The 15,528-nt window shown below is 31.1% G+C and overlaps 1 protein-coding gene across 3 annotated transcripts; it reads right to left on the reverse strand.

Annotated features, from left to right (window-relative positions):
* Positions 1-2,486: 2,486 nt before the first annotated feature.
* Positions 2,487-6,951, reverse strand: LOC111281257 (phosphatidylinositol-glycan biosynthesis class F-like protein). 3 transcript variants are annotated; one of them, XM_089757296.1, is made up of 9 exons: positions 6,449-6,917; positions 6,302-6,367; positions 6,176-6,218; positions 6,040-6,094; positions 5,874-5,922; positions 5,368-5,435; positions 4,600-4,708; positions 3,861-3,907; positions 2,487-2,734 (listed from the first exon to the last, which is right to left on the reverse strand). In XM_089757296.1, the coding sequence occupies exons 1-9, from the start codon at positions 6,608-6,610 to the stop codon at positions 2,716-2,718; spliced, it is 618 nt and encodes a 205-aa protein (XP_089613422.1). In that variant the 5' UTR covers positions 6,611-6,917; the 3' UTR covers positions 2,487-2,715. The 3 variants fall into 3 exon arrangements, with proteins under 3 accessions (XP_089613422.1, XP_022724690.1, XP_089613423.1); XM_022868955.2 differs by lacking the exon at positions 3,861-3,907 and having other exon boundaries at positions 6,449-6,951; XM_089757297.1 differs by lacking the exon at positions 3,861-3,907 and having other exon boundaries at positions 2,667-2,798; positions 6,449-6,915.
* Between the last annotated feature and the right edge of the window lie 8,577 nt (positions 6,952-15,528).

Below are 15,528 nucleotides of genomic sequence, written 5' to 3' on the forward strand. Positions count from 1 at the left end.
ATTTGTTTATTCGTATCATGTTCATGTCAAAATTATTCGTGTCATGTCTAAAATTATGTTTGACATAAAACATGACAAGATAACATGAATTGCCAAGTCTACTCTTGGTATAGGATGAGTCAATCCATTCAAAGTGGAGAGGATTATTTTTAATCCATGGAATTAAACTTATATGTCTTATTATACCATTAAAAATTACATCAATAATCTAAATTATATAAATTTTGAGAAAATATAATTTTAACCAATAAATAAATTATCCTATCTTAATCCTTGTACATATCAAATCTAGAGACTTTCGAAATTCATTCAGGTAACATAATTATTGAACCTATCTCTGATAATTTTCTTAGTGTTCTTGATCAGCCTATTGTTATAAGAAAAAGTGAGATTATGTACTCAGCATCCTATTTGTAACTTTGTTTCTTATGAAGGGTTGTTTCCTACTTACTAAGTATTGGTTACATCATTAACCGATGTTCATATACTGAATACCATCTAAGAAGCGCTAGAATAACCAAAATGGAAGATTGTGATAATGGAAGAAATGCAAGCACTAGAAAAGAATGGCACATGGAAAATTATTGATCTTCCCAGAAAAAATAGCCCAATGGGATGTAAGTGGATTTTTATTATTAAACACAATATAGACGAAAGTGTGAACAGATTCAAAGTTCATATTGTGGCTAAGGGGTTCATTCAGTCTTATAAGATTGATTATAAGGAGATGTTTGCTCTTGTAACAAAATTGAATTCTATCCGTGTGTTATTATCACTTGCTGCAAACCAAAATTTGCTTCTTCACTAACTCCATACCAAAAATGCATTTATGAATGGTTATCTAGTGGAACAAGTCTACATGAAGATTCCTCCAAGGTTTGACAACCAAGACAACATTAACAAGGTGTGTAAGTTTTAGAAATCCTTATATGGCTTCAAACAATCTTTTTGCGCTTGGTTTGATTGTTTGACTAAGACTATTAAAAAAAACGGATTCTTAAAATGCCAATCCGACCACATTATGTTTTTCAAACACTTACCAAATAGCAAGATTGCTATTATGATTGTTTATGTTAACGATATTATCCTCACAATAGATTATGAAGAGAAAATAGTTTGATGCTAAAGAGTTTGAAATAAATAACTTGAGACAGCTTCGATATTTTCTTGGCATAAAAGTAGCTCGATTAAGAAATGGTATTTTTGTTTCTCAACAAAAATATGTACTTGATCTTCTCAAAGAGACAGAGATGCTCGGGTGTAAATCAATAGATACTTCAATGGACCCATATGTCAAGATGAGAACCAGAGATGGAAGTTCTCTTACAGACCAAAACAAATACTAGAGACTTATGGGAAAATTAATTTGGCACACACTAGACTTGACATTGGCTTTTCTGTAAGTATGGGGAGTAGATTTATTAATAATTCTATAAAGACACACATGGAGGCAGTATACTGATCCTTTAATACTTGAAAAAAATTCGGGCAAAGGATTGCATTTCAAAAAAACACTAAATAAATATGTGAAGATTTTTTTCAAATGCAGATTGGGCTGGTTCTGTGACAGATCGAAGGTCAATTATAAGTTTTTGTACATATGTGTAAGGCAACTTGATCACCTTGAGGAGCAAGAAATAAGCTGTGGTAGCTCAAAATAGTGCTGAAGCTGAATTTTAGGTTATGTCTCACTAAATTTGTGAAAGAATTTCACTTGAGGGAATGCTACAAAAATTGAAGAAATCAATTGGGAATTCGATGAAACTATTTTGTGATAATAAAGTAGCTATTAACATTGCCAAGAACCTTATTCACTATGATGAAACGAAACATGTAAAGATTGATCGTCAATTCATCAAAAAGAATATTGAAGAAGGCGCAATCAAATTGGTTTACACTCTAATAGAACATTAAATAGCTGGCATCCTCACCCAAGCTCCTCATTGTGGCAATTTCGAGAATTTGAAATCCAAATTGAGTATGATTGATATCTAATATCCAACTTGAAAGGGAGAGTGAAAAATCAATTCTTAACTAAATTTGATTAGCTATTATTCATTTAATATTTTTGTTGTTTCATAAATAAAAAAGATCTAATTCATTGACCAAATTCCTACTTGATAATTTCCATTTTTGTTAGAAAAATTTTAGGTGATTTATTATTTTCTCTAAGATATTATGAGATTTGTCAGATTTAATGTTTTAGCTATATATATATATATATATATTCTTGTACTCTAAAAGTTTTTTTTTTTAATTCATAAATAAAATTCTCATAAATTTCTTCACCTATAGAACCTTAAAAGTAATTCTAATTGAAGTCTAATTTCTATAAACACAAACACTCAGCCATTAAATTCTGGATACTACAAAATTTAACAAATTATGATGAATACTTGTTTTTATTATGAATTTTTATACAAGGAGAGAGAGAGAGAGAGAGAGAGAGAGATCAGCCTTTTTTTTTTGCGGTTTATTTAATCAACTTCAAATCAAATATGAATGAATAGCTATAAGAATCACAAAATGTGACAAGCCAACTTAACCAGCCATGGCTCCATTAACTCAAATATGGATGAATAACTACAAGAATCAGCAGAGGGAAACTAAAAACAAATATCTATTCTGCTTTGAGTTGCTTTTGTCCACCACGCATAAGTGAAACACCAAAGGATCCTACCATCCCAACCACATAACCAGCCACAGCTCCATAGCTCACACAGATAGGCCAATCCTACCAAGAAAGGTAATTAAAAACATCAGCCTTCCAATAGCTAGAATTCTTTATATATGCATTGCTGCATCCAAACAAACAAGTCAAATCAAAATGAAACTCCCTCCACAACTATGTAAGGATACTCAACAAACATGAATATATTATTATACTTATCAAGACAATAAACACACAAACATAGAAAACAATGATACACTTAAAGCTTAATGGTCTAACCCAGAAAGAAAGCAATATAGAACAGTATCACTTCATATTTGAATAACTTAAGCCATTTGAAGACCCTTCTCCATTCATAAGTTGTAACAGAGATGGTAGCCACTAAAGACTAAGAAATTCCAGCTTCTGAAGGTGCCTGATGTGACGTATACATTAAGAAAGACATAAGGGATCAACAACGCTAATTGCAGATAGGATTTTTTTGAATGCCAGCTACTCACAACTCACAAGTATCTGGTGTGGAACATAAGGGGACAACAAGATCCCTTATTCTGCCCAATTTATTGGGCCACCTTATTCCTTTCTCTTGCAAGAACAATGACCTCCAAATGCTAACCATGGCTACACATAGTAATGCAGTTCCACCTAAAGCCCCCAAGTGCAGTGTCATTTGATCCACATGCATGAGAATACCGATGAATGCATATACCCACAATACAAAAAGTAGACAATAGACTCTTGGGCTTCATCTATGGACTTGAAATATCTTAAATCCAGAAAACCAAGATCTTACACCACATCCAAGGAGAAAAATGAATCTTGGACAATACAAAAAAAAGAGCAACAGAGACAACAAAAAGATATGCCTGAATATATGTCATACCTCAGGAGAACAAAGTACAATCACATTAATCACTTCTTCAAATCATTAATTTACAAAAATGCTACAAGCAAGATTCATAGGTAAGGCATACTCTGGTTACCCCAGAATGATGTTAGACAGTTAAAGAAATAGACTCAGGCATGCGACCAAAATACAATCGCAAATAAAAAATAGCCTAATTGTCAAGTGCATCTAGCAGGTTTTAAAAATTTCTCAGCATTAAACTTCAACTTCATGTGTAGCTGAACGAACAGCAACTATTGAATTAGTCTGTCCAACAGAATATATGCAGAAGTTTGGATATACCTGGAAGATGATAATTTAGTGAGGCAACCCTCTAGTAGGACTGGAATCTGTTATTACATTTATTTAAGTTTCATTTAGTAAGTTTCTTTGAAAAAAAAGTTTCATTCAGCAAGTCATTTCTAAGGCAACCCTCTAGTAGGACTGAAATCGGTCATTACATTCAATTTAAGATTCATAAAGTTTCTTCAAGAAAACAAAAAAGTTTCATTCAGCAAGTCATTTGTAAGATCAACTTGCTTAACCAATACCCTTAATTTAGGGTATCAACTCTATTACTTGGAAAAACACCATCGAAACATAAATATCTTTGGAGGAGACATGCTGAAGTAATATTTTGTGTTTTGTACCATATATGTGTTTGCTCCCTCAACGGTTAAACCCACTTGTCCATACATATATTACTCAGACTTGGGGGTGAGTGTTGGACTCAGTTATGTGTATAATAAAAGAACTAGCTTCAAAATAATGATTTAAGGTTGAACTCATTAATCACATCAAAAACTTAATGAAAAAATCCAGCCATAAAGGAAAGGGGTGGTAAAGAGGGAGAGGGGGAGAGGTGGCAAAAAAGGTATTATACCAAAACAAGAATCCAAAATTGGGCAAGGTAATGAACATAGATGGCAATGAGAAATCCATTCCAATTGTGTCCATTAATGATAGAAAAACACATGAAAATTGGAAACTAAGGTCAAAACAAAATACTTTGTCACAAGGAATTAAAGGGACGAGATGGTACCTGCCATGGCCTTTCCCAATCAAGTGGCATAGGCCAAGCACCAAACCAAGCTCCAATTACAGCTCCATGTGCTGGTAGACAAAGCATAAAATCCAAGGATCCATTTGGCCTAAGAGAATGATATCAAATACCTATATCAGCACATATTAAAATCCTTGCACGAAAAAGTGTATTCAATCAAACATTATTTAGGTAAAAAAGTAATGCGTACATGGATAAGACATACATCTCTTTTTCAGTTAATCAGCTTTCCATTTAAAACATTCAAATATGGTTCCCATTTATAAGGCAAACCTAATCACATGTACCATAAATCTTTGATCTTAAAAACTGCATGTTATGAAACTTTACTGTCATTTCAACCAGTGAACTCAAGCTTTAGATTCATTGCTATAGCATGATTAGTGCAATGGTTTAGCAACTTGAGCAAACAAATTGGTATGAAGTTCCAAAGGCCAACCTATTGCTAGCTCACTGACTCACCATCCCTCTCCACACGCACAGACCTACACCAAATTGAATGTACACTGTCTGTAGGCTATTTGAGAAGAATATATCTCTCTGTAGAAACAGTTGCAACATATTTCAAAGAATGAAGCCCGTCTGTTTCACCGTGAGTTGGTAAACAAAACCTTATAATGTTATAATATGGAAAAGATCAAGGTTACTACCAAGTCTCATATACCATGCAAAAAGAACATGATAAAAAACAAGAAGCATACTGCTCATGGCAATTGCGGAGCCAGTCTTAACAGAAGAAGAACTTACTTTGTACATGCAAATATGCGATGCCAATCTTTCCAAGACGAACCATAAACAGAAGCTGCAGGCACAAACTGCAAATATGCACCAAAATGTAATTTACTGCCTATAGGGAATAGAAGGGTTCGAATTGCTAGTAATTTTGAAGAACACAACAAAACTAGAATTCAAATTATTATGACATAGCTGATACTCATCTCAATACTGCCAATTGCCTAAAAAGAAACAGGAATAAAATGATAATCATCATCGTATCCTAGTGAAGATTGTAGAAAAACAAGGGAAAAAAAGTAAGAGGATTGCATTTAAAAGATACCTTTCGGGTTTTTACAAACAAAACAAAATGATATAAATATAAAAAATATTGCTACATAAGTATGCATGTCCAACACCCAATAGAGTTGGACATTAAGAATTCAAATATGTATGTTAATGCTGAAAATTTCCTACATAATGTCACAAAATATACTATAAATATACAATGGTATAATTATGAAAACTTGGCTTCTTACAGTGAATAAAGACATCAGAAGAGACCAGTTAAGGGTCTTTTCTAAGTATCTGCATCCAACAAGAGAGGAAAAAAAAATTAATGCATGACTTTACAATAATTAACTTCTAAACCAACAATGAATAGCAATGCTAAGACGCTGATTATATCCACGCTAAATCACATACTGCAAGCCGATGGGTGCACCCAAAGCTAATGCTCCAAGCGCATTTAATAGAGCCCCTAGAAAGTGAAAGACATTCAAATTATACAACTCTTCTGGTAAAATTTATAGTTCTGAAAAATCATCAGCTTAACACTAACCGGCAGGCAGTCCCAGCAGACCTTGGGCAATAGCTTTCAAATACTGTAATAACCCAACATAAAACAATATCAAAAAACACCTAAAATAAGTAAATAGTAACAAAATTCATTGTGATTTCAGCTAACCGAGCATTTCTCCTGTTTCTGTCTAAAGCAACTGAAAAGAAGGATAACAACTGGCAATTCACTAGCCTAACAAGAGAGAGAAAAAAAATTAAAACATGAAGAAATTAACGATAATGTAGAAAGAAAAGGAAGTGAAGAAAAAAGTACCCAGATCCAACAGAGGGTGTTTGAAGGATCAGAAACGAGATTGATGGAGTAGACGTTGTGAGCCACCCAAAATCCAACGGCCAAGACTAATCCGCAGCAAACATGGGTCAGAAATACCTGGGAAGATGATATTGTTGATTGGGAACTCTTCTCCTTCTTCATTTCTTTTGTTTGAATTTTTTTGTCTATTTGGAAGGAAAACCCGACTTTGAGACTTCGACCCGCTCCTGTTTGCGATCAGTCACGCTTTGGATAAGCCCTACTTGATTGGCTGTTTTTTTTAGAGCAACCCAAAGTTTCGTTCTCAGAAAAGGTAAAAGAAACAGAAAAAGGTCATTAACCGGCTGCAACACGGCGGAGTTGCGTCAGGAAGAGAGGGAGAAAGTTTTTGGAGGGGTGGTCGAATCCAGGGTGGAAGAAAAGCTTAAAAAGAAGTAGGAAGCGACGCCGTTTACGTGAAAGGAAAAGATGTATATAAGAAAAACAACAGGAATGTTAGGACTGCTCTATTCGGCCGAAGGTGGGCTTGGGTTGATGTGGCTTCATTTAAGTCGCGTCAAACTAAAATATCGTAACATGGTAAATATATATATATATATATATATATATATATAAGATCTAATGTACATATATTTTTAATTTTTATTATTTAAATGAAGACACGTGAATAATGTTAATCTCCTCGTCAATCCATGTGCTTTTTACATCTACCTATGTCTAAAAGTGAGTAAAAATCGATTCAAATCGATTTAATCGACTGAAATTAATGAAATATGATCATTTTGGTTTAGTTTAATCGATTTTCGATTATAATCGATTTTAAGATCGATTAAATTAGTTAAATCGATCGGTTATCGATTTTCAAAATTGATAATCGAATTAACTGAATTAATCAATTTTATAATAACTAAGGGTAAATATATAAATTCTCATAAAAAAACCTTAAATTTAATTTACTTTTTCTAACTCATCGTCTCACCCCACACACGTCGTGCCTTTTTTTTGCTCTTTGCAATTTGCTCCCCCCAGTCTCTTGCATCTTTGCCTCCCTCTTACTCTTTTGCTCGACTGCTTCCCTCTTAATCTCTTGCTCTCTCTAATTTGCTGCATAAGATCAGACAATTGTAGAGATCGATCTTCCTTTGCTGCCCAAGACGGCATCATAAGTTCCTAAATCTTGATAACCTTTATTTTTTCTTTTATAGTGATACTATGTCTTTGTTTAGAGCTGTATTCTTCCTGTCTGGTCTATCAGAGATGCTTTGGGGAAATGGTTTGTGGTTTTGTCTTTCAAGACTACAAGCTGTAGTTTTCTTTGTTGACCACTGGAAAGTTCTGTCCTCATCCTGTTTTATGGATACGAAAGCATAGGACTTGTGGGGGAGAATCCATCCACTGAGCCAACCCCTGTTACTATCTTGAAAGGGAATAGATGGTTTGTCCTGTTCATTCCTGCACTTTTTAAACCGTCTTTTCTTTTTCTTTTTCTGTTTAGTCATAAGTTAGAAAAGCCAGTCTCCTTTAAGTAGTAAGCCTGGGACAGCCCACTTCTAATGCCAATTCTTGTAGCTCACTTTCTGAAGTCAGGAAAGAGTTGATTGGAAGGGCGATTCCAAAACATGGTTTCTTGCTTTAGTTTGGTTTTCACAGTGATTGTGAAAGTAGGCTCGCTTAAAGATAAATAAGGAAGGTATTCAAAGGGATGCTAGTAAGTTAGAAAAAGTAGTCTTTCTATGGCTCGATAGATTAAGTGAGGGCTATGTGATGAGAGCTTTCCAGAAAAGCCAGTCGTGGTAGGTAGGTAGGATTTAACCCTTTCGTTAGCGAATTTCCTTCTTCACTTTGTTCTTGCCATCGAGTATAAAACAAGTCTTTTAAACCAAAAAGTTAGAATACTTCACACTTTTCTTCCAGCTTTTGTCCTCTTTTCCTATTAATGTTTCCAATAGCTCGGTTTAAGAAGTATGGAAAGATTTCTTTAAGGTCTTATCATATATGAATTGGAATAAGAATAAAGTAGAAAAGCACCTTACTAGATCTAGCAACTAATTAATCTAAATTGTGCTAGATACTTAAATTAAAAGCTAAAATAAATTAGCATAAACTATACTAGATACTTAAATTGTTCATTGATAAAACAAACAACTAATATATAGTTTGATCAACAAACTATTTCATTATTTGAATATCTAATGTGTTCAATAATTGTGTGACCACTACTTTATTATTGTTTCATTATTTGAATATAATTTTATTTTTATTTATTATTTTAATATATTTAATTATTTATTTTTTATTGTTTGGATATAATTTGATCACTTGTTTTTTTTTTTTTTAAGATGTCAAATGAAGTAAATGATATGATTTTGGATTCTACACCTAATCAAACACAATTGGCCTTTCAACTTCCTGCACATGGTGAGGTAACAAAATGTGAAACTGCAAATTTCAAAGTGATGAGACAAGCATCTAAACCATGGGCAGAGGTGTGAAAGCACTTTACTAAATTTGTTAAGGAGGAAGGTAATCGTAAAGCTAGGTGTAATTATTGTGACAGAGAATTTTTTGCTGATCTTAAAAAGAATGGAACCACTGCATTAAAGAATCACATGAATTTTTGTAAAAAACTTCATCGTGTTAGTGGGGATGATGGTACTCAAATAGAATTGGTGTTGCCGTCAGGAGGAGCAGAATCTTTAGGCACTTGAAAATTTAATCAAGATGTTGTTAGAAAAGCTGTAGCTAAAATGATCATTCTAAATGAGTTGTCATTTAGATTTGTGGAGTCAGAAGGATTTAAGTATTGTATGTCAGTTGCATGTCGTAGATTTCATGCACCATCATGATGGACAGTTGCTAGGGATTACTATCAACTTTATATTGATGAAAAGACTCATTTGAAGCAATTCATGACATTATTTTCCACAATAGTATCTCCTACCACTAACACATAGACCTCATTACCAAAGGTTAATTATATGTGTCTTACGACTCACTTTATAAACAAAGATTGGAAATTAAATAAAAAGATATTAAATTTTTGTCCTATTTCTAGTCACAAAGGTGAAGCTATTGGTAAAGCGGTTGAAAAATATTTGCGTGATTAAGGGATTGATAAGATTTTTACTGTTACAGTTGATAAAGCTAGTTCTAATGATGTTGCAATTGCATATTTGAGGAAAAAATTTAACAATGCTGAAACTAGTATTTTGGGAGGCAAATATCTTTATTTGAGATGCATTGCACATATTGTTAATCTTATTGTTTGTGATGGAATGAAGGAAATGAATGAACCAATTGCTCATATTAAAGGGGCAATAAGATATGTGAGACAATCACCTTTCAGGTTAGCTAAGTTTAAGGAGTGTGTTGTGAATGAACATATTCAAAGTAAAAATTTATTGTGTTTGGATGTTAGCACTAAATAAAATTCTACTTATTTGATGTTGGATGCAGCTCAAAAGTTTGAAAGGGCATTTGATGCATTTGATGATGTTGATCCTTATTATAGATGTGAGCTTTTGATGGGAGATAGGGTGCCCGATCAAAATGATTGGGTAATTGTTAGGAAGTTTTACCTTTTTTTGTAACAATTTTATGATCTCACCGTGAAAGTTTCAGGTATTTTTTACGCCACATCTAATACTTTTCTTGATGATATATGTGATGTTTATTCCACTTTGCGAGAATGGCAATTAAATCCTGATATTGAGTTGAATGCAATGACAAAGAAAATGAAGATAAATATGATAAGTATTGGGAAAATATAGAGAAGATGAATATGTTGGTTTATATTGCTTCTCTTCTTGATCTTTCAAAAAAGTTTCTTTTTGTTGAATATTACTTCATAAAAATGTATTTTTCTAATGAAGCTTCATTGATGATTAAAAAAGTACAACTAGCAATAAAAGACTTATTTAATGAATACAAAAGAATGTTAGAACCTCAATCTGAGCAAGTTGGTGAAAGTAGTCAAGTGAGCCAAATGTCACAGCCTACCAATGATGAAAGTAGAAATGGAATGACAAAAAAGAAGGAAAGTTTTAAGTCCAAGTACAAGAGGTAGAGGATTGAACATGGCAAAGATGAACATAAATCAGAATTGGCTAAATATTTGAATGAAGAGCCTGATGATGATGATAGTGATGACTTTGATGTTTTAACTTGGTGAAACTCAATAGTCATAGGTTTCCTATCCTTTCCCATCTAGCTCGTGATGTATTGATAATTCTTATATCTACAGTTACTTCCGAATATGCTTTTAGTACCAGTGGTCGTGTGCTTGATGCATATAAGAGCTCTTTAACTCCTAGAATTGTGTAAGCCCTTATTTGTGCGATTGGTTACGTAGATCTTCTAATCTTGATTCATTTCAACTTGAAGATGATTTGACATAGCTTGACAAAATGGATTTAGGTAACATTTTATTTATACCATCATTTTATTTTTTAAGGATTATTATTTTTTATTTTTTTATTTGTTTAAAGCTTACTTTTGTTATTTTTTGTTTATATATTTTTAGATTTGTCAAAAATTACCTTAGATCTAGAAATTGATTAAGATAAATGTGCATAGACCTTTTGAGGTAATTTCATTATTAATTTCTATGAATATTTGCATTTAAAAAATATTTATTGTATTCTTTGACAACTAATTAAGGTTTTGATTTCTTTAACATCTTAGGAAACAATGAAGGCTGTGTACCATAGTTATGGGGTTCATATATGAAGAATGATGTTAGAACTTGAAATGTCCTTTTAATTAGCTTGTTTTATGTTTTTTTATGAATTTTTATATCCATTTGCCAATTCGAAGTGTCCGTAACTTGTTTTATGTTTTGTATGAGCTGTTAGCTCAATTTGCCAACTTAAAATGTCTTTTATGTTTTGCACCAAAGTTATGAGAAACATATTTGTTTGATTTGCATTTTTAAGTTGCCCTGTTGACCCTTGAAAACTTGTTTATGTGTTGGAATGACAATTTTTATGTATTGATGACTTTATTTGTTATTTGATATATGTTAGAGTAATACTTTTTAAAACTTATTGTTTAATTTATTTTGATTAAATAAGTTTAGATGAGTATTTATTTATCTTTTTTCTTGTAAAATATTGTAGAAATTATTAAATTTTTTAGTGATTTAGTTTGAATGGTATGTGAATTTGAGTTTTATTGGATTGAATTTATAACTAAATACTTATTCAAAATAAGAGAAAAAATGATGAAAAATTCGGTTATTTAACCGAACTAACCAAACAGAACTGATTTTTGATCGGTTCGGTTAAATCAGTTAGTTAAAATTTTGTTGGTCGGTTCGGTTACTGATAGAATAAAAATTGATTAATTCGGTTATTAATTTTTTCAGATCGAATTGATCGAACCGACTGACTGCTCACCCCTACCCATGTCAGTTATAGCTCATTATTGATTACATGTGTTAAGTCTATTAAGTATTCTATTTCTTTTTATTTCTACTCGTATATTTATTTTGCATTTATTAATTTTTTTTGTTCAATTAATAAACTAGCTATGCTTTGGATGTAACATGAAGGATCTTTGGCTTTTGACAGCAACGTTTATGAGGGATTTTTTTACTTTTTCATCAGTGAATGCTTTTATATCTTCATTTTCTGGAAACCTACAATGCATTGACTTATTTGTCAAAAAAAAAAAAAAGAAATCTAAACCCGTTAATCTTTTTTAATGCTTCCAATTGATTTGAAAAACTGTTTGATTTTCTTTAATAATTAAGATCAGCTTGCAAATTTGTTTACCTTTGAAGAGAAGATGGAACACCATTCGATCCTTTTTAGATTCAAGGTATCTGATCATCAAATCAGTAGGTTGCTAAGGTTTGTAGCTAATTTCATCAAATTTCATTTATAATCAATTTAATTTGATTTTAATGTTTCATAAAAACACCATTGATATTAAAAAATGCATCTGATTTCCTCTAAAAAAAATTTGAAAGGCACTTATATTAAATTCTGTAATTAGGGTTTTTTCTATTTTCCCTTATTTTCCCAATCTCAATATCATCCTTTTACAAGCACTAAACTTTTATTGCAAGAAAGTTCATTACAGATCCAATTTGAGCTTTGCCATTTACCTAGTACAATCCTTACAACATAAGAGATTATTTTTTAGGTTTGTTGTTATTTCAGCAAAAAAAGCTTCTTTAATTGTAAAGTTTATTTAATTTTTAAAATTTAGTTTTTTTTTTTCATATTTGATTATTTTCCAATTTGAGAACCCACCCTTTAACAAGCATGCATAGCTTTTCATGCTTAATTTCCTAATTAGTTGTTGATCATTTGTTTGTTCGATTCATTATTGGAATCTAAAACATTGTTTTAGTTTCTTGTTTGGCTTGACAAATAACATATGGTATTCATTGGTTAATGTGTATGCAATGTCTACAAAGCTTACTTTCATGTATTTTGTTAAGTTCTTGATTAGGAATAACCTTATTGAGTAGTTTTATTTATGTTCCATTAGCATATATCTAATTTGTATCATAATGCTTGATTTTTTTAATGTTTTAATGTTGCCAATAGCTTAGGGAGTTCAAAGTGAAGATAACTGAAGCAAATATACTTATTTCAATGACATACAAAATTTAAGATAATTAATATGGATATTTAATATTTCAATATCATGCTATTTGTTTACACAGTTGCTTTTATTTTTCAAGGTTAATGTAATATATTATTTATTTGAAATAAAACTTTAATAGTTGTATTTTTGTTTTAATAGCTATGAATATTAACTTTTTGCTGAAACTTTTTTGAATAGGGGTTCCTTATTTCCAATCTTGAAAGCTACAAATTTTTACAGGAGCATTCTTTGTCACAGCAAACCATTTATTTTCAATAAATGATTGGTTACTTATTGAGGTCATTGTTAGATTGAGTTTTAATAAGATTAGACTTATTTTATGTATGAATTTCGAAATTAATTTATTCATGTTCTTTAGCATTCTAATCTGGATTCTTGCTTTAATGTCATCCACTGAAAGTAAATAAATTCAAATGCATGCTATGTTTATGCTAAATACTTTTTGTTTTACATTATAATTTCTTCACAGCTAGAATGAACACAAATTATAATACTCAAGTTAAGTAGAATAAGGCTTTTAGAATACAAAAATTGAAAGAGAAAAAAAAAAAACATGTAGAACAGCATTCATCATCTAATAGCATATCTAAAAGAGTTTTCAATTACTTTAGTTCAGATCAATAATTCGATTTTCAATTCACCATTGGATGAAAGAAATAATGATCATCATCAATTACTTTAGTTCAGATCAATAATTCGATTTTCAATTCACCATTGAATGAGATAATAGAATAGCTCCAAACAAATAGTCAAAACCATTTAAATAAGAAAGCCTTACCTAAAACAGGTATTACTTACAACATAATGGTACAAAAATACTTCATATTTTAATTAGAATTGCTTAAAAAATTTTTTTTTTTTGCTAACAACCTTTTTGTAAAATCTGAATCTAATAGAAATGTTCATAAAGCATAACACTTTGAACAAGAAAGACATTAGCCTATTACAAGTAAGTATGCAAGAGTTTTCAAGCAAAAACCCATGTTTGTCAAAACAATACAACATTGTTATTCATAGAAAATAATAAATCCAATATTAATGCTAAATACTTATTAAGTTTAGGAAATTAACCTAAAGCTTCAAATTATAGAAGCCCTAAATGTATGTGCCTTTTTTGTAGGGCTCTTATGTGGTATGAAGAAAGAGTCACATTAATCAGCAACCTTGAAATCCAACATTATCTTTTTGTTGTAGAGAGGGTCTTGTTCACCTACTAACGCCTTAGTCAACTTTTCTTTTTTTAGATCGTTTATTAGATTTTAAATTATATGGTTAAGCTTTCTCATTTAGAGACAATATTAGAGTCTATAATGCTATATTTCAATTTACTTAATTAGGTGTAAAAAGTTGATCACTCAATAAATACAAGACTAGGCCTATTTGTTTTTAGAATAAGTGATCAAAACTATCATAAACTTGGTTCTTTGATCCCATCACAAGGAAAAGAACCATAGTTTGCATAGCTATACATCTATGACACAGACCATGAAATTGAAAATAGGAAAACATCATTAAATTGTGATAAAAGTACAAAATGGTTGATGACTACTTAGTTAAGAGTTTGTTAGAAGTGTTAGATAAACATAATGAACTTGTCAAAGTTTTTAAAATGGTTAAAGATAGAACAAATAGTTCAGAAATACCTCATATTCGGTTAAGACTATTAGGTAATAGATTTAAGTCTAATTGAACTTAAAATACACCAACAGCCTTTAAGATTATCGAATTAGTAGTTGAAGACTTAAAAGAGTTAACCAACCAACGTGATATTATTGTTTAACATAAAACTAAAAGTTTTTAATATACTAGTTATCTTCACCTTTTATACATGCCTTTGTAATATCTATTATTATTCCCATATGATAAAGACGAATACATAACTGCTATTAAGTATAGAGTTGTTAGTGATAAGAAAGAAATCAAAACACAATGTATGACCACGCGAGAACATTTTGTATATCTAATTCAACAATGGCAAACACACCAAAATACACACTTAAGAGATGGAAAATTGTTACACCAATTCTTGGTTGATGCTTTTTTTAGTATTGAAAATGAAATATTCGATTATATTAAGTTGAATAAAAAATAGATAACGTCTGAATTATATGAGGGAATAAAAGATGCAGTATCAAAAGGAGATAATGTTAGAAATTGAATAATACTTATTGCATCTTTTATGTTAGTCCTCGATACATGTTCTTAAATTATCAAGATGCATAACGATATATAAGGGTTATGGATTCCCAGACTTTTCTATAACTTTTACATGCAATCTAAAATGGAAAAAGATCCAAAAAACATTGGAATTAATTATTGGACAACAAATAAAAGATCAACTAGATATTGTTTGTAGAGTTTTTAGATTGAAGGTTCATGACTTCATGCATGATTTTACAAAAAAAAAAATCATTTTGGGAAAACAATTGGAGGTTAGTTCCTTGAATCTTTTTTTTTTTTTA

This window comes from Durio zibethinus, chromosome 28 (assembly GCF_047325235.1).
Source record: "Durio zibethinus cultivar Kanyao isolate XHJ-2024 chromosome 28, ASM4732523v1, whole genome shotgun sequence".
Taxonomy (NCBI): Eukaryota; Viridiplantae; Streptophyta; class Magnoliopsida; order Malvales; family Malvaceae; genus Durio; species Durio zibethinus.

Coding starts and splice junctions, on each gene's coding strand:
- LOC111281257 (XM_022868955.2), bottom strand. CDS start 6,610: ATGAAGAAGGAGAAGAGTTCCCAATCAACAATATCATCTTCCCAGGTA. Junction 6,095..6,175: donor TCTGCTGGGACTGCCTGCCG/GTTAGTGTTAAG, acceptor TTCACTTTCTAG/GGGCTCTATTAAATGCGCTT. Junction 5,923..6,039: donor GGTGCACCCATCGGCTTGCA/GTATGTGATTTA, acceptor TGTTGGATGCAG/ATACTTAGAAAAGACCCTTA.